General features: G+C 35.1%; 1 protein-coding gene across 1 annotated transcript in view; it reads right to left on the bottom strand.

The window, feature by feature from the left end:
* Window positions 1-7903: 7903 nt before the first annotated feature.
* LOC127849705 (extracellular matrix protein A-like) overlaps window positions 7904-18969 on the bottom strand; it is a 36402-nt gene continuing 25336 nt past the window's right edge. The window contains exons 12-13 of the mRNA XM_052382451.1: window positions 17392-17661; window positions 7904-15310 (exon numbers count right to left, since the gene is read on the bottom strand). Of these exons, the coding sequence (XP_052238411.1) occupies window positions 15291-15310; window positions 17392-17661 (290 nt within the window). The 3' untranslated portion in view covers window positions 7904-15290. The remainder of the gene's footprint in view (window positions 15311-17391; window positions 17662-18969) is intronic.

The raw sequence follows: 18969 nt of genomic DNA, 5'->3' as shown, positions 1-18969 counted from the left end.
GCTTTCGTTGCGCCATATGTCTATCATATTGTAGTTTTCAAGAATGCTATTTAAAATGTTTCTATTTTAGGATGAGTATAAAGGTTTCCATTTTTTTAAATCTTATAATGGGTTAAGAACAGTATTGAAATCACCACCGACTATAATGTTTTATCTTGATTATTAATTATAAAGGACTGTAATGTTTCGTAAAAAGTCGGATCATCTATGTTAGGGCCGTCAATGTTGATTAATGTTAATTGTGTTTCGTGTATTTTGATATCAATACTTGCTTGTCTGCCAATTATTATTTCATTAAAGTTATCGACTGTGATCCCTATATTTTTTTATCAGAAAGGCAATGCCTTGTTTATTAGTATGTTGTCCACTGAGATAGATGTCTCCTTCCCATTCATCTTTTAAGGTTTGTGCTAAAGTATGTGTTAAGTGACTTTCCTGTAATAGGCATATACTAGTACTTCTTTTTGTCTAACCATTTGAAAATTTTCATGCGTTTGTCTTTATTGTTTAGCCCTTTTACATTAAGAGTACATAATTTAATCATTTAAAAAAGTGATAGGTGATATAAATGATAATTTGTTTGTGTTTGTCCAGTAAGTTTCTATTTTAAAACATGTCCAGTTAGATTCTATTATAAGACATAAGATGTCTACATATGCAAACAAAAATAGAAAACAAAAATTATGGATACAAACAGATGAATATTTCATAGAAAAAGAAGAAATGAAAAAAATAACAATAATGAGAAAAAAACAACAATAAACGACAAGTCCCCAATAGAGAAACAAAAAAGCGTACTTCCGTTCACTGGAAAATACACAAACTAATTGAAGAATAGTGATCTGAGAAGCAAAAAGTACATATATAACACGTTATATTGTATGGTAACTTATAATAAAAATAATTATATAATAAGAAGAACTACTTGATTGTGTGTGGAGGGTGGTTCGGTGCGTGTGTGTGTGTGCGGGTGTGAGCGCGCGTGTTGCGCGCGCGTTTTATGCGCGTGTGTTGAGCATGCACGTGCAAATGAGTGTGCGCACGGGTTTGTGTGTACTAGTATGCGCGCGTGTGTGAATGTGTGTGTGTGTGCTTGTTTGTGTACAGTTTTGTGTGCGTGAGCCCGTGTTCGTTTGTGTGCGCGAGCGCGCGCGTGTGTGTGTGCACGTATGCGTATGTGTGCGTACTTGTGTGTGTAAAAAGAAAAAAAAGACGCGTGTGTGCGGGTTTGCGGATGTGCGTGTGTCTGCGGTTGAGTGCGCGCGTGTGTTTTGTGTGTTTGTATGCGTGTGTGCGAACTTGTGTGTGCGCACGAGCGAGCGCGCGCGTATGTGTATGTGTGTGAGTGTGTGCTAGTTGTGTAAAAAAACGCGGGTGTGCGGGTGTGTGCGCGAGTGCGTGTGTGTGTGTACGTATGCATGTGTGCACGTGTGCGGATGCGCGTGTGTCTGCGGTTGAGTGCGCGCGTGTGTTTTGTGTGTTTGTATACGTATGAGTGTATGTGTGTATACATCCATGTGTTTTAAACTTCTCGCTGTTTTATTATTTTTCACTGTGAGTACCTGTATCTCGTAAGACACGTTGTAATAATAAATAAGCTTATGTTACAATAACGACTATAGCAAGACTATTGCAATGAAAAAAAAGTTATCCTGATACAAACATTTGTTGTGTTATTATTTGTTAAGAGGTTCATGATAGTTAAAAAGAATCTATGCAACTATTGTATTTGAAATCATCTATTGAATATATCTGTCTATCCTCATTTATTGTTAAACACAATTAATGCAATCAGTACACGTTTTAGTAATATGTTATCTAGGAGACGTTAAGCATATTTCAAAATAACACGAAATGTGTTGAGATCAAGAGACATATACACGAGTACATTCTTATGTCCATCGCATTGTCGATCTAACAATGTACGAAAACGAAAAACTACTTAAATCGAGTGACCGATATTCACACGTTTTTGTTTGATAAGGAAGTTTTTAAGCATTTTGTACCTATGGAATGTTACTCTTGTATTCTCGGTTTGACTGTATCTGGCCTACAGTTAATCTAGTTCCGAAATAAATGAACTAGAATTACCACTAGATATGTTTATAGTCATGTAACAAAAATTATGAGCGTTTTACTCTCAAATAAATCTTTTAATTTGTATTAACAGTATTGATTACAAAAAGATGTTGCCCTGTTTGGAAAGAAGTTAATTGACAAGAAAAAGTAAAGTGGAGTTGTAGAGCAAATACAATATACTGACTACACATACGTATATGCATAACATATATATTAATATAGATATACATGTAGATAACTGACCTTTAAACTATCACAGACCATGAGATACTTAAAGAAGCGCACTTCCGTTCACTTGAAATATACAAACTAATTGAAATAACGATATGTTAAACAAAACGTATATATATATATATAACACAGTAGATTGTATGATAGATAATAATAATAACTATAATGTAACAATAAGAACTACAAAATTGTGTGCGGGGGTGGTTCTGTGTGTGTGTGTTTGTGCGTGTGGGTGTGTACGTGCGTGTTGCGCTCACGTGTAAAGCGCGTGTGTTGTGCATGTACGTGTAAAGGATTGTGCGTGCGTGTGCGTGTATGCGCGCGCGTGTGGGTGTGTGTGCTTGATTTGGTACGGTTTGAGTTTGCGTGTTTGTGCGTGCACGTATGTGAGTGCGCGCGCGTTTGTGTGTGTGTGTGCTGGTTGTGTAAATGCGCGTGTGTGTGTGTTTGTCTGCGGTTGAGTGCGATTTTCTGTAACATATATATTCTGAGCACCTCACGCTGTAAATATACATATAGATATACATCAATATCATTGAACCTATCACAGTTCATAAAAACATAAATCCAAGTAAATCATACAGACAATTATTATGCATATACATTTGTAATACGAAAATGTTCTTTTAGCACTGTAAAAGTAGTGACTGTTCACTTTCATATAAAATACAGATTTAAAAAAAACTGCCAATAAACATTACACAACGTTTATTTATAGATCCTTGACTGTGCTCAGTCCATCATATAAAAACAGCTAATATGCGTGTATCATAATATGTACCATGTGTCTGTGTATGTATGTGTGGGTTGCGAATTACATTTAGGTTACAAAAAACAGTTACATGCAGTATCAAAAACATAATTACTAAATGGAACTAAACGTTGAGTTCTTCCTAGTTACATGCAGTATTTAAAAAAAAGTTCTAAAGGGAACTACACGGTAGGTTCTTCAAAGGAAAAACTTGTCATTTCCGACACCATAGTTTTTGCCACTGCTCTATTGTTTAATTATGTTGGCCGATTTGAGGCGCTGCCATTTGACACTTTTCGGGCGTACGTTGTTTTGTTTGTTACATATGTTTTGGTTGGCCACGGCTTTGCCAGCCAGAATTTGTATTTATCGTATGTCACTTGTTGATTGCGCTCTTGTCCCTGATAGCGGGACAAGGCCTTCTCCACCAACTCCGGCTCTTTAAGACGCAACGAAGCAATAACTTCTGCATTGCTTTTAGTCAGGTCTTCATTGATAAAAATGCCAGTACCTTTCAGAAGTTTGGCGCGTTTTATGATATCAATCTTTGCATTTATGTTGAGTAAATTTCCCAATGCGATGAGCAACGTCGATATCTTTGGTCTCGAGTGCCAAGCTTTTGATTTAACATTAAGACCGTTTTGTCGGCCACGGCCATTGATGTCTGTTGGTCCGTATCATTGGAGAGGCCAGTTATACGTATACTGTTTCTCCGGCCGTATTGTTCTAGCTCGTTGTACATGGATGTGTGGCTGCAATCTACGACGGGATCGTTATACTGTATTTAACAATATGAACGTCTGTATCCCCTGAAGACAGAACAACATAGCATCCCATTTTAGTCAGAGTTCTGCTGATCAGAGCAATCATGCCGGCCTTGTTTCTGTCACGAGACAAGAAGTCTTCCTTTTTTACATGAGCATTCTGTTTCTTTGCTGAAACTCACAATATATTACACGTTTCCGGTGCGATTTGTCTTTGTCATAATCACCGTCTTCGTAGCCATCGAATCCCACTGTGGCTTGTCCGTAATGCCTTTCACTGAATCTACATAAGACTCGGCTATTGCGTTATATGAGTCGCCCTTCTCCATGGTTAACGATGCGGAAAAGTGCCACCGTCATGCATCTGTTTCATGAATACAGTTCATCACAGCCTCAAATGATGTGTCTACTGCATACTCTCGAATTGCCTGAGCGATCTGAGGCTTATCTGCTGTACAAAGTATGTTCTTGGCTTCAAAGAAGGCAGCAGGATGGGAGCTCAGTTCATAAGACAAAATACGACTGCAAGGGAAGGATCTCCATATTTTGACACCACCAGGAAACGCTGGAACAGAAGAGCAGGATCAAAAGCACTGTCAGAATTGATCTTAACAGCCAAGCTATTACAAGGAGATTTGGCTCTGTATTTCTCGTGAATTTATAAGCAATGACCGACTTTCCTATGATATCTCTTATGATCGTTTTCCCAACCGCCTCAATTGCATAAACACTCACATGTGACCCAGCCACTATCCCATTGACCATGTTTCTCAGCTAGGTCAGCTGTGTATGGTGATAAGGTTGTAATCTGTGTCTGCATTTTCTCTAGATCAGAAGAATCCCCTTTGATGCACGCTTCAGTTGAGTATTTGTGTTGTGGACTTGTAGTATAGGTCAGGTCTGTGAAATCTTGCATCGCACTGTTGTGCTTGGATGTTGCAGATAGGGTTCAAGGGGTTTGCATTGCCTCAGTCATTCCACTGCCGCGAGTTAGAACACATGTGCTCTATAAAAACATCATCAATGTTTGCTCAATAACAAGATCAAGTCCTAGCCCAGCCCAGCACTGATGGCTCCTACAAACAACGTGAAAACCAATACCGAACTTTCGATAAACGTCCGGGTGCGTTTCCTCTAGGTTGCTTATTTGCTGCAGATATATGTAGTAATACGCAGATTGCAGGTAATGTATCCAGCAGCAGCAAAGATGGATAGCAATTTGGGCACTGCCTAATGCATCAACCAACACCCAGTACGATATGCTTTAATCAACACCCTTGAATTGTTAATCATAAGCTAATAATTCAGCCATACTATGCTTGTCTTTGAGGTCTGGACAATTTCATGTTTCTACTTCTCTGTAGCCCTCTCGAGTTTGATCAAAATCGCATAACATATCATCTGCTAGAGTCGTTCTACCCCTCAAAATGGAAGAGTACAAATCCTTGGCATGATCCAGCAGCATCTGAATGTCTGGATCTTCCTTGGTCATTTCGGCTGAAAGCTGGCTGTGTATGCACTTTTCAACAAGAAGATGGTCCCGTGAAGCCCTCTGGGCAGCTTTTCGTGTCACAATGTGCACAATGGCATTCTTAATAGACAGCCTGTTTTGAGAGCGGTTTCTTCCATGTGGGATCCTTTGCTCCCCCCCCCCCCCGCAAGTTCATACGTTTATGAAACATCCCAAATTCTGAACAACATTTTCAACTACTTTGTGGCGCATCAATGATGATTTCGGCAGCTTTCCAATACAAGGGTTTGTCAAACGTTGCAAGGTTACAAACTTAGACTTATGTTGACAGAATGCACGCTTTGTCCCCATTGTACATACTAATCATAGGCAAGAATTTGACTGACAACAGCCCAGGGTACTGTCTTTGCTGATGCAAGATACGCATCATCCCCTGCCAATTCAGTGTTGCCTGAAGCTGAAAAATATCGATCCTCTTGCCAAAATCCAGAAATTGCGAGAGGTCCAAACTATGGCGTTTCACATGACAAGCATCACGTCAAAAGAAATGGACTTGCGGTCCTTCGTATTGTGTCATTGGACGCCATGTGAGAATTCTGTGTAACATAATAAACTTAATGTGTTCTTTACCCCTCGAAACCTCGGTATAGACAACAAAATCATCTAATCTGAGTGGATAGTTACATAGTTATGATCATTAATAGGTTTTGGTGGCCATCTTGGCGGCCATTTTGGACGCCATGTTGGATGTGTGTGTAATATAGTAAACTTAAACAATGTCGGATAATCTTAATGTGTTCTTTGCCCCTTGAAACCTATGCATATCCACCAAAATAATCAAATTTGAGTGGATATTTACATAGTTATGATCAATAATAGGTTTTGGCGGCCATCTTGGCGGCCATTTTAGACACCATGTTGGATTTGTGTGTACTATTGTTAGCTTAAACAATGTCTGATGATCTTTATGTGTTCTTTGCCCCTTGAAATGTAGGTATAGACACCAAAGCCATTTAAGATGAGTGGATAGTTACATAGTTATGACCATTAATATGTTTTGGTGGATATATTGGTGGCCATTTTGGACGCCATTTTGGATTTGGGTGTAATATAATAAACTTATACAATGTATGATGATCTAAATGTGTTATTTGCCCCTTCAAACCCATATATAGCCATAAAAATAATCAAATTTGAGTGGATATTTACATAGTTATGATCATTTATATATTTTGGCGGCCAATTTCGACGCCATGTTGGATTTATGAGTACTATTGTACACTTAAACAATGTCTGATGATCTTTATGTGTTCTTTGCCCCCTGAAACTTAGGAATATACACCAAATTCATCAAATTTGATTGCATAGTTACATAGTCGTGATCATTAATAGGTATTGGCGGCCATCTTAAAAAAAACTTCCGCAGGTCCGATTGTGGTAAACTTTTGATATGTTTTAAAGAAGCTTCTACCCTACCAGGTTCAGTTAAAATACATTTTGTAGCAATTTTTTGGTGGTTGAAGTTTTTTTTCCATATATTAACCCTACTACTTTGGAGGCTCGCTAGTTTTTAGGAACTTTTCTTGCAATCTCATTAATATTCAGATATGCAAATGTACTAACTTGCCTATTTAACTGCAGATCATACTAGGTAATAATCATAATCTTCATTTTAACAACAAACTTTTTTTTCTACAACCAATTTTGAAGAAATAATAGAGAATTATACTAGCTGAACTAGCTATTTAGTCAAAGCCCGACGGTTGCCATAGAAACAGCTCAATAATAACTTATAGCTGCCCAACTGAGATTGTTATCACACATTTTGTTTCTTTATATTGAGTATACAATCAAGTAAGATAGGTGTTGTTTTGCCCCCCTGAGTGGTACACCCCAACCCATCTGGCTGATAGACTAATAATACAATAGCAGTATATTAATTGTGCCCTTTTACGTTAAATACAGGATTGTGAATTATGCACGTGTATTAAGCTTCTGACATTTAATGTGTGCACTATACATACATAAACACACGCACACACACATACAAGAACAGTTACAGGGTCTCTGATTTAGAAATAGGTCATGGGGTTCCCACTTAAAACACATGTATCTCCATACCCTTTTTTATCTGATATAAACACGAATTAAGGTATATGGGGGTACCTAATATAATATTATATATAAATACGTCACTAACTTAACGTCTAATACAAGAAAATATATTGCGAAATTGTTGCGAGGTATATAAAATTTCAATTTCAGACGTGATTGTGGTTTTCGATTTAAGACCTTATTGTGACATTTGAATGCATTACCTCCCCTACACCCCCCTCATAGTAATTAAAGGTGCCTAGAATGCGGGTTTGTATACAGACCCCGTTTTTATATTGACCTCGTAAGTATACATGTAGTCTGAAAACTACCGAGATGGCGTAACTGACACTATGTATTAGTATATATATGTATATCTATGTGGACAATATATATATATATATATATATATATATATATATATATATATATATATATATATATATATATTTGGGTTCTCATCTATAGGTGGATAGGTCTGTTAATTTCTATTGAAATTGAACAACAAGCAGGTGAGATATTTTTCCATTTTATTTATCCATCAATATTAATCAAGAACATGTCTAATTAACAGAAATCGTACATTAATTGTGTACATAAATTAACAAATTGTAAATCTAATTCTTACTATTACATGAAAAACAATTGCCTATAGAATATTTTGTCTATGATCATGCCTTTTCTCTAGCTGAAAAAGTGTTCCCGTTTTTAAACAAATTGCATTCACTCCAACAGAAACACTTATTGCACAAACACAGTAAGTTGATATTTCAGTATAAGGCGAAAACTAGATGCTGCATTCAGTAAACACATATGCCCCCAGCAAATAAAGTCAGATAATGTGGGTGTGTTGAGAGTGTTCATAGATAACATCCATACAAGTATACAATCTTCCTAGTAAGCAATATTGATATAATTGATAATAAATGAAACACATCATTTTGGTTTGAACAATAAATTGGAACTTCTTAACTTGTCCAAAAAAGGTGCATGCAAGTATTAAAGCTTTGTAGGAAGCATAATTGATGTTGACAAAACAGGTGATTTTGAGTTAACCAAAAATTCGGACCTCTTGAAATATTTCAAACATAAGTCAATGTTCAAGTCAAAACAATCTCAGTGATGTGGATTTGTTGATATAATTCGAATACATCATCTATTTTAGTCCGAAGCTTTTTACAAAGAATTAATGATGTTACACAAAACATTTGATTTTGGATTAACATAATACAACAGACTTATGGAAAGAATAACAGAATATGCATTCTGGCATCTGTAGATGCTGGAGGCATAAATGAGCACTAGAATAAACCTATACTAAATTATATAAGTCTTGGCAGTTAAAATATATACGGCTAATGAAAAAAGAATATCGGCTTACATTTTCTTTTAACAATTCAATTCTATAACTATAGCAAGTTGTTCTCAGGTGAACTAATAAGCCAACAAGAGCACTGCATAACAGGTGCCACGCTCGGCTGCGAAAGCTTGTCAGAATTTTTTTTTTTTTTAGAGGTCACAGTGACCTTGACCTTTGTGACCCAGCAAGAGATGTGTTTGTCAGAAACACAATGCCCCCTACTGCTCCCTTTAAAGGTTATTACTTCCCTTGAATTTTGTCCAATCCAACCGGGATATATGAGATACACATGCATGCCAAATATATAAAGTGGCTATGTTCAATATTGAATAATTTTCTCCCTTTTTAAAGCTTATTACTTCCCTTAAATCTGTATTTTTTACCATAGACCGTAAAGGATGACCTTGACCTTTTACCACACTGTGTTTGTCAGAAACACAATGCCGCCTACTGCGCCGCTTTGATTTATTTAACAAAAATATATACGTGGGCAGGTCAGATAACTATGTCCATTTAAAGCTTATTACTTCCCTTGACTGTGTTTTTTCGACCCTAGACCTTGAAGGATGATGTTTACCTTGAAATTTTACCACTTAAAATGTGCAGCTCCATGAGATACACATGCATGCCAAATATCAAGGTGCTATCTTCCATATTTAAAAAGTTATGGCCAATGTTAAGGTTTTAGCACAACGCCTACGGCGGACATCGGACGACGAGCTGGCTATGACAATAGCTCGGGTTTTCTCCGAAAACAGCCTCACTTAAAATCAGGAGAGATTACAGCAAAAACTACTTAATAAACATATCCCTCAATGTGGTCATCCACTATTCTGAATTCAAAAACTAACTGATTAATTAGAATTGTTTTTTAATCACTTACTATTTTAACAGTTATTATATGAAAGGAAAAGCAATTGGTGCGTAATTAGATCAGCTTTGTTTGTTCCTAGGCATAAGAAGTGTTTTCTTAAAGAAGCCTTTACACGTTTCGGTAAATTGACAAAATTGAAAAAAAAATGTTTCAGATTCTCAAATGTTCGTTTAAGTTATGATATTTGTGAGGAAACAGTAAAACTGAACATTTACCATGCTTTAAAATATCCATTATATGCATCTTTTCACGATTTAAAAACCTGAAAATAATAAAGCGTTGCAACGCAAAACGATTGAACAATTTGTAGAGTTTTGTAGTTGTCGTTATATTTTGTGATACTACCAAATTTGCTTATATATAGTATAAAATTCATCACTCATTGTATGAGCCCGGGCTTATTGTATAAGCGCAGATGGCCGAGTGATCTACGCGATAGACTTTTACTCCATTGGTCAGTGGTTGGAGCCCAGTTGAGGGTTACTTTTTTTTCTTTCTTTAATTTTATTGTTTTTTTACTGGGGCTTTTTAGATCCAATGTTTACATTTATCAATATAAAGCATTTAATGACAAACTTCAATACATGCCAAAGTCCGTGAAAAGGCCCCTTTAAGATAATCACAATCTGTAATTAGTATACTTAGACTGTATTACAAAGGGAAGTAACTACAAATAATTTCCACTTCACAATTTTTTCCCCTTAGTTTAATAAATAAATGGAATTTGAACACATGTACAATTTAAATTTACAATTTAAAAAATAAACATACACATAAATATGTCATTATATCAAGAAAAACATTGTTTGTTCACACAAAATAATAGCTGGTATGGACTAAATGCCTATGGATTTACACAATGTCATGTATTAGCACAAAATTACAGTTAATTGGATTTCTGCACTTAAATCACACCAACAAACAACTTATACAAATTAAAACATTTGGATTTCTATACTTTGATCACAACAACAAACAATTTAATCATTTAAATTTCTGTACGTTGATCACAACAACAAACATCTTGCACAAACTAAATCAACTGATTTCTAGTTCTTTGATCACAACAAAAAACATTGCAGAAATTCTATCACAGTAAGTACAGGATTCAGAATTTACATGTACAATGTATGCACACACTTATGGAATGTTAATCACACATATTTAATACCTGACTAAAACACAAATTTAAATGCAAACCCATCAAAACCTCTTTTTGTAAAATATTACCATAAATTGTCTACTGTTAAGAGAAACAGCAGAACACAATCATATGTATTGGATTTTTGTTCAATCTGATTTAAACATGGAAAATAAACAATGCAGGTAAGATTTTATTTGACAGGCCAACAGAACCAAATATTGTACATTTACTTGAAAAACACAGAAAATACAAGAAGTGCACATATACTGCGAGTTTTGATATTAAGATGACAGAAAAAATACTGGTAGGTTCATTTAGTTAAAATACAAACCAGTGGTTGCTATATGCACATTTCAGTATTATGCCGTGAGACCACTGTTAAATTTTGTAAGTATCAGCCTGATGTTGCATTGCTAAGAAACTCGGAGTGTTCCAGGACCCTGGACCTAAACATACAATCTGAGAGTACATAAATACAATCCATGCACTATTTATTAGCTAGGGATATGTGTAAAATCTGGCGTTTCAGGGCAAGAAAAATGTACAGAAAAAATACAAATGAGCAATTTTATACTGTAAATAACAAGAATGAGCTAAAAACTAGTGTCTATGATACATAAATGTATTGCAGGAACAAAAACTTCATCTTTAGCCCTTAACAAGTACATTTTGTGTATATCAAAATGGGTGTATAACAACTGATATGTATGATACGATACAAAACATCTAGTCATATTGCAACAGATGTGTTTATGTTTTTTCTCTCTCATTTGTGCATGTCTGTTAAATGCATACCTTAATTCATAGGTCAGCTATATCATCATCATGTAAAGTACTACAAATATTTGAACATCAAATAACTCTAAAACATCTAAATAAAAAAAAGAACAAATTGCTTGTAATAATGAAGAAAATAAGCTAATTGTTTACTGTTTAAATGTGTGCCACAACATGAGGATTATGTCCAGTAGATAGTAGACACCATTCACACAGATTAAAAACTACTTACCGGTACACGTATATCACTGCACTGAACAACAAACATCACAATATTGTAGCACAGAAGAAACAAATTTAATAAAAAATGCCTATACAATTAAAAGAAATTTAAAATATAAAACTTCATTGAAAACATAGTTAACAAGAAACCATCGGGGACGGGTGATGCTCCCCAAAGTTTTTTTTTGTCACAATATTGCACTATATATTCAGATAAAAGGAAACGTCTTGAGGGGCATAACTTTGGACAAAATAATACGATGGATTGTTTAGCAACTTAAAAATTTCAAAGGGCCATAACTCTTTAAATAAATCATCTAACCAGAACCCACAAATAACATGCGCATCTTCTTAAGGTAGTTAAGCTTCCCATAAAGCTTCATTGTATTCCAGTCAGTAGTTGGGGAGAAATAGCCCAGACTAAAATTGCACTATATGTACAGTTTATAGAAAATTTCAAAGGGCCATAACTCTGTGAAAAATCATCCGACCAGAACCCGCTGATAATATGCACATCTCCTGTTGGTAGTGAAGCTTCCCATAAAGTTTCATTGAATTTCCGTAATAAGTTGCTGAGAAATAGCTCGGACAAGAATTGCACTATATGTACAATGGAAAATTTCCCGGACAAGAATTGCACTATATGTAGTTAATGGAAAATTTCAAAGGGCCATAAATCTGTGAAAAATCATCCAACCAGAACCCGCTGATAATATGCACATCTCCTCTTGGTAGTGAAGCTTCCCATAAAGTTTCATTGAATTCCGGTCATTAGTTGCTGAGAAATATCCCAGACAAGAATTGCACTATATGTACAGTTAATGGAAAATTTCAAAGGGCCATAACTCTGTGAAAAATTATCCGACCAGAACTTGCTGATAATATGCACATCTCCTCTTGGTAGTGAAGCTTCCCATAAAGTTTTATCGAATTCCGGTCATTAGTTGCTGAGAAATAGCCCGGACAAAAATTGTGCATGGACGGACACACGGAAGAACGGACGGACAGACGAAGCGGCGACTATATGCTCCCCCCTTAAATTTTTTGGGGGGAGCATAACAAATATAAGCTGATCTAGCTGATTATTGCCATAAAAGTAGAGAATTACTTTTGTTAATCTTTACTTTTTTATGTCCCCCACTATAGTAGTGGGGGACATATTGTTTTTGCCCTGTCTGTCTGTTGGTCTGTCTGTCTGTTTGTGCCAACTTTAACATTTTGCAATAACTTTTGCTATATTGAAGATAGCAACTTCATATTTGGCATGCATGTGTATCTCATGAAGCTGCACATTTTGAGTGGTGAAAGGTCAAGGTCATCCTTCAAGGTCAGAGGTCAAATATATGAGGCCAAAATCGCTCATTTTATGAATACTTTTGCAATATTGATGATAGCAACTTGATATTTGGCATGCATGTGTATCTCATGGAGCTGCACATTTTGAGTGGTGAAAGGTCAAGGTCATCCTTCAAGGTCAGAGGTCAAATAAATGTGGCCCTAATCGCTTATTTTATAAATACTTTTGCAATATTGAAGATAGCAACTTGATATTTGGCATGCATGTGCATGTCATGGAGCTGCACATTTTGAGTGGTGAAAGGTCAAGGTCAAGGTCATCCTTCAAGGTCAGAGATCAAATATATGTGGCCCAAATTGCTTATTTTATGAATACTTTTGCAATATTGAAGATAGCAACTTGATATTTGGCATGCATGTGTATCTCATGGAGCTGCACATTTTGAGTGGTGAAAGGTCAAGGTCATCCTTCACAATGTCAAGGTCATCCTACAAGGTCAAACATCATATAGGGGGACATTGTGTTTCACAAACACATCTTGTAAATTATTGAATTGTACCAGGTATAGTAAAACTTGCATGATCAGGTAAAACAATATACCGGTATGGGAGATCAAAATTTAAATCTTGATTAATAATTTAGACAAATGAACACACAATCCAATAAATATTCTGCTTATACATGAAGCCTAGGAACTGCATACTAACTTTTGTACGTTTCTTTTTATTTAACATCTTCTTACTAACGCTGATAGGTGGATGCAGGATGAGTAAATTAATATTATCATATATCATATTATCATATTATTAGTAGTACAGGGTCAGTAAGATTCTGCATAACACATTTAAACCTTTCCCACTCAGAAGCAAAGTGAAAGTGGCTTAGTGCATTCAGCATAAAACCAGAACAGCCTGCGAGTAACTCTAGTTATCTTGAAGTTCCTGATCACTGAATTCGAGATATGGCACTGTAAACAATCCATTCTAAATTTAAATCTTTAGATCAGTCCCTTAAATATCCCAAAGAAGTTGTCAGCAAAAGTTCCAAAGCTGATAAAGATATCCAATGATTTCGAGCAACTACATGTATAGGGGTGGTATAAAACTAGCTTAACTAAACATAAACAACAAGAAGCTGTCACAGTGTATCCCTTGCCACGCCTGCATTGTTGTGAAAAGGGTAAGGTAAGAATTTGTAATTTAATTTTAAAAAAGGAAAAAAGAAAAACTGCAATCACAATGCCCCGGCATTATATTTTTTTCAAACAAAGACTCCTTTAAAAATTAATGCCATTGTAAAAACTTGACCATAATGATATGCACTCTAGCACTTTGAGATAATTCTAGAAAAGGTTGACAATAATCAAATGCAAAATGAAGAAGTTGCAAACCAAGCCTTTAAATGTATTTTTTTAATAAAGGGCAATAACTCCATGTAACATAACTCAGTTGACGACATTATGCGCTTTAGCACTTGGACATGATCATTCAGTAAAAGTGTAATGAAAATGCAAAATGTAGGAGTTGCGCACAGAAGACTGTGACAGACAGAAGCACACATGGAGGCTGACTATTTTTATATCCCTATGCCTCTCAGAGAGGGATAAAAATGCACACATTTTATGGTATACATTTCTGTTACCAAATACTGGATATACAAATGTTTGTCTAGATAACAATACCCAATACTCCCAAAAACCTTACTGATGACGAGCTTCTGTTTATTTTTATAAAACTAACAAAGTTGATATGACATGACATAATTCACATTAAGATGCGACATAAGCACATAGGATTTTTTCTTCAAAACAAACTTGTCAGTTACAGTGAATGTAAGTTAGCAGAGCAAAAGATAATACAAGTATAGAGATAAATACATACTGGTAAATTGGAAAAAAACATTCAATTAATTAATGTCTTTTTCCATATAAACTCCTAGTTTTAAACAAAAAGCTCAAAGAACGCAGTACAGATAGTGACGAGGATGGGACTCAATTCAAAAACTGAGTAGAACTCATGTAATAACTTTGATCTCTTCATTATTACATGGGTGTATAATAATAGCAATGGTACAGACTCAGTTTTGATACTTGCCACAGCTACACGCAATGGAAATCCCATAACTTTAGCATTTTTTAATCATTCAGTACTATATTTTCTTTTGGTAACGATGAGGAAATATTTATTTAGTACAAACTTGTTATCTGACGCTCTGAGTTAGAAAAGCTTACCGACTCTCTATCGAAGCTGCAAAACACAAAGTTTTTCATGCGTTTAAGTGCATTCTAAAGCGATATGCAGTGATGTATTGAATAATTATATTGATGCTATACATGTACACTCACGTGCCAATTATTTTATTGATGTTATACATAAAATGTCCTATACACTTACAGAATACCATTATGTAGAGCTGAAACATGAAGTATATTTATAATATAATGTATTAATAATAAATATTAAACAATTCATGAGCAGCACAACAACATTTTTTTACACAAAAACTAACTAATATTTAAGCAATAAACAACAATAGAGAAAAGACTTATGATCAAAATCCCACTCAGAAACAAAGTGAAGATGGCTATATGGAACCGGCATAAAAACAGACCAGCCTGCGAGTAACACGCAAGATATTCAGGTTTTATGCTGTTTGCTGCACATCAATACATTAATGGAAATGAAACCTTTATATCTTCAATCTATAAAGAAAGGTCTTTAATTTTATTGGATGTTCTACGGGACTTCTCATGAGTCAGAATGCCTATCTGGTGGTAAAGGGCTAACAAGTTAAAGCGGGTATATACGATTTTTTATATGTGTTTAATTGTAATATATTGATAAAATATGTTACAATAACACAAAATAGGCAAGAAAAATTATACATTAAAGCCGAATTTCATAAAATGCAGCAAAGACAAATTAGCGCCCCGAGCCGATAGTGACGTACATATTTTCCTACAATAACCGAAGCATTCGTCTTTGTATTATAAACCGTTAAACTACGTAAGTTTAGATGCACATCGTACATGTATGGTATACATGCTGGGGATTCGGCTGTACAGCCGTTTTCAATTTCAGAATTAAATATCTGGCTTATTTTGCATTTTTCGACACATGTCCTTCTTAACTTTTATTTTAATTTATATTGAAATATATATATATATATATAATAAGTTTTTTACACAGTTTATATAAATTCATAAACATTTGACAAAATCGTATATACCCGCTTTAACAAAACTTATATCAAAATGTCATAAATTATTAAAAATTTGGTAAAAAAATCTATTCACTGGAAAAAATTCATGAAAACATTTTATAATATTAATTATCTATAAACAAGACTATTGCCAAGCAATATATTTCCCCTACCGGCTCCACCATTGTAAGAAAAAATTCCTAGCAACCAGAATATTTGACGTAGGAACAAAATGAAATGACGTGCATAATGTCCTTATTTCCATCTATCCATGTTTCAAGTTTCATGAAAAAATATTAAGAACTTTTAAAGTTATCGCAGGATCCAGAAAAGTATGACAGGCTCACAGACTGACGGAGGAACGGACACACAGAGCGCAAACCATAAGTCCCTTCCGGTGAAACCGGTAGGGGACAATAAACGCAATCAGTCTAGGAAGTGATCAGTGAATTAAACATAAATCATGTTCTGGAAAGTCTTAGTTTCCCTAAGGTTACAATCCACTTATTCCTTGTGTATCCCACAGTGATCTTTTCGAAAGTAGGAGCCTATTTTTAAAAGGTCCTGTCTATGTATAAATGCCCTTTAATGGGGGGAGAGGGGAGGGGGTGCTGCTGCATTTGCTTTTTTAAAGAATGATATAATACTAAGAAATTTGAATAATTGTTGTAATGATGTATGTGAAATAGCAATTTTGAACATTTGCTTTAAATCTTTAAACAATTCAGCAGTGCATTTACTAAAATGTCTGATAACCTGTTCCCATTGAATCTTATTGTTTACATCTTAAATTAACAAGTGTAAAGATTAAGCAACTGGATCCAGATATTTCTGCATTCAGTAGATAACATGATCATATAAAACACTTATTAACAAGTAAGCCATAGAATATGATAGCCACCGGTAGACTTTAATATTGACCTCAGTAACCGCCAAAGTCAAAATTAAATTCTTCTGGTAAATATCACGTTATAAACATTTCCCATTAGTCAATAACTGTATAATGATGACTACTAATAATAACCCACACATAACTAACTAATCTCCAAAAAGAATTATACAAATGCTTACTTTAAAAATGTCCCACAAAATAATCTTAATAAAACAAAAAAAAACATTTACAGACTCTGGTAAGGCTTTTCTGTTCCGGCCTTGTAAAATTTCCAGCCGAAGAAAGCAATGGCCACAATTCCAGCACAAAGAATTATTCCCCCTACAAACGAAGCTGCATCAAAATGTTGACTGTGTTCTTCGCCGGTGTTGGCGCTAGTTTCGCTTCTCTTTGGGGTCATTGAGGTGTCCTGGGTGGTATTGGTGGATGGCAAGCTGCTGGGGGAGTCTGTGCTGGGTTTAGGGGAGGAGGAAGGGGTTGGGGAGGTTTCGGGATCGGCAGTACCTGCAGCAGAAGACTTTTGTAATAAGGAAAAAAATATATGAGCCTGGTTCCTGAAAAAACTGGGCTTAATGCAGGTGCGTAGTGTTGTCCCAGATTAGTCTGTGCAGTCGTAAGCTAATCAAGGTACAAACCATAACTATCAAATTTTGACTTCTTTAAACGTCGCATTTTGTAATGGACAAATATTATTTGTAAGTTGGAAAATCAGTAATCAAACTATGATATAATGACAAACAAGAAGAAGCTGGAATTTCGTAAGTAACTGTTCTTAAGTACTCTGTGTACCCCCATTTGAACTTTGTCAAAACATTTCAACAGATGGCAAACTCCAACATCTGTTTTCTTTATGCATGCTTCACACTGTCTAAAGGGGGGGGGGGGGGGATTTTATTTGTAAGTGCATATTTATATCTAGTCTTATATATGTAGTAAATAGACATATCAAACTCAAATTTGGCATATCTTCATAAGAATGATGCTTCTTTATAACAGTGCTGTCATTACAGAATTGCCAGTCACAGATGTTATAGATATTCCAACTTTATACCCACTGTAGGTTGTGTGTAACCAAATTGCATTTATAAAGAAAATTTACTATCTACATCAAACAATCAAAGCAATTAAAAAGTTGTTAATGAGACATTATCAGGTGAGTGATTATGGAAATGTCTTATAACTAAGGGTTGGAAGAATCCATAAGCCACTTACTTGGTTCATAAAAACATGACAGTTTAAAAAAAAAAAGAATTGTAAAGATGAGAACTATTAATAAAGCATTGACATTGTCAAGAAGGATCTCTTCTGACAGGAGGAAACTCACACCTCTGAGAAAACAATGTAAGCTTTCAGTACATGTTAACTTGTTTTCTGAAATGATATATCATTCTTGTTTCTGTGTACTGCTGCAAACTTCAAGAATAGAAAATGTTACATAATAATATTCATTTCTTATAAAAAATCATGGCACATGCAAAATCAAATCACTAAGAATATTTATTGTATTCAAGATGTTAAGATTTAAATCAAGTTCATAATTTTTGGTATACATTTAAACAACAAAAATAAATCAGTCATATTACAAATAAAACTTCATACATATTATAATGTACTTATACAGACTATTAAAATTATTCTCAACAATTTGATTCTAAGCATGCAATTTCCGCACTGCTTTTTCCAATTTCTTCTGTTCATCCTCAATTTCTCTCACTATCTCCCCCGTCTGACCAAGAGTATCAGCAATTGATACGCTTCTGGTTTTCTGTCGTCGACTCTCCCGTTTCAAAGCCTTTAGCTCTTTTTCCGTGT

This window comes from Dreissena polymorpha, chromosome 11 (assembly GCF_020536995.1).
Source record: "Dreissena polymorpha isolate Duluth1 chromosome 11, UMN_Dpol_1.0, whole genome shotgun sequence".
Classification (NCBI taxonomy): domain Eukaryota; kingdom Metazoa; phylum Mollusca; class Bivalvia; order Myida; family Dreissenidae; genus Dreissena; species Dreissena polymorpha.
The sequence above is the reverse complement of the archived record's forward strand: the minus strand, read 5'-3'. Positions and strand labels throughout refer to the sequence as shown.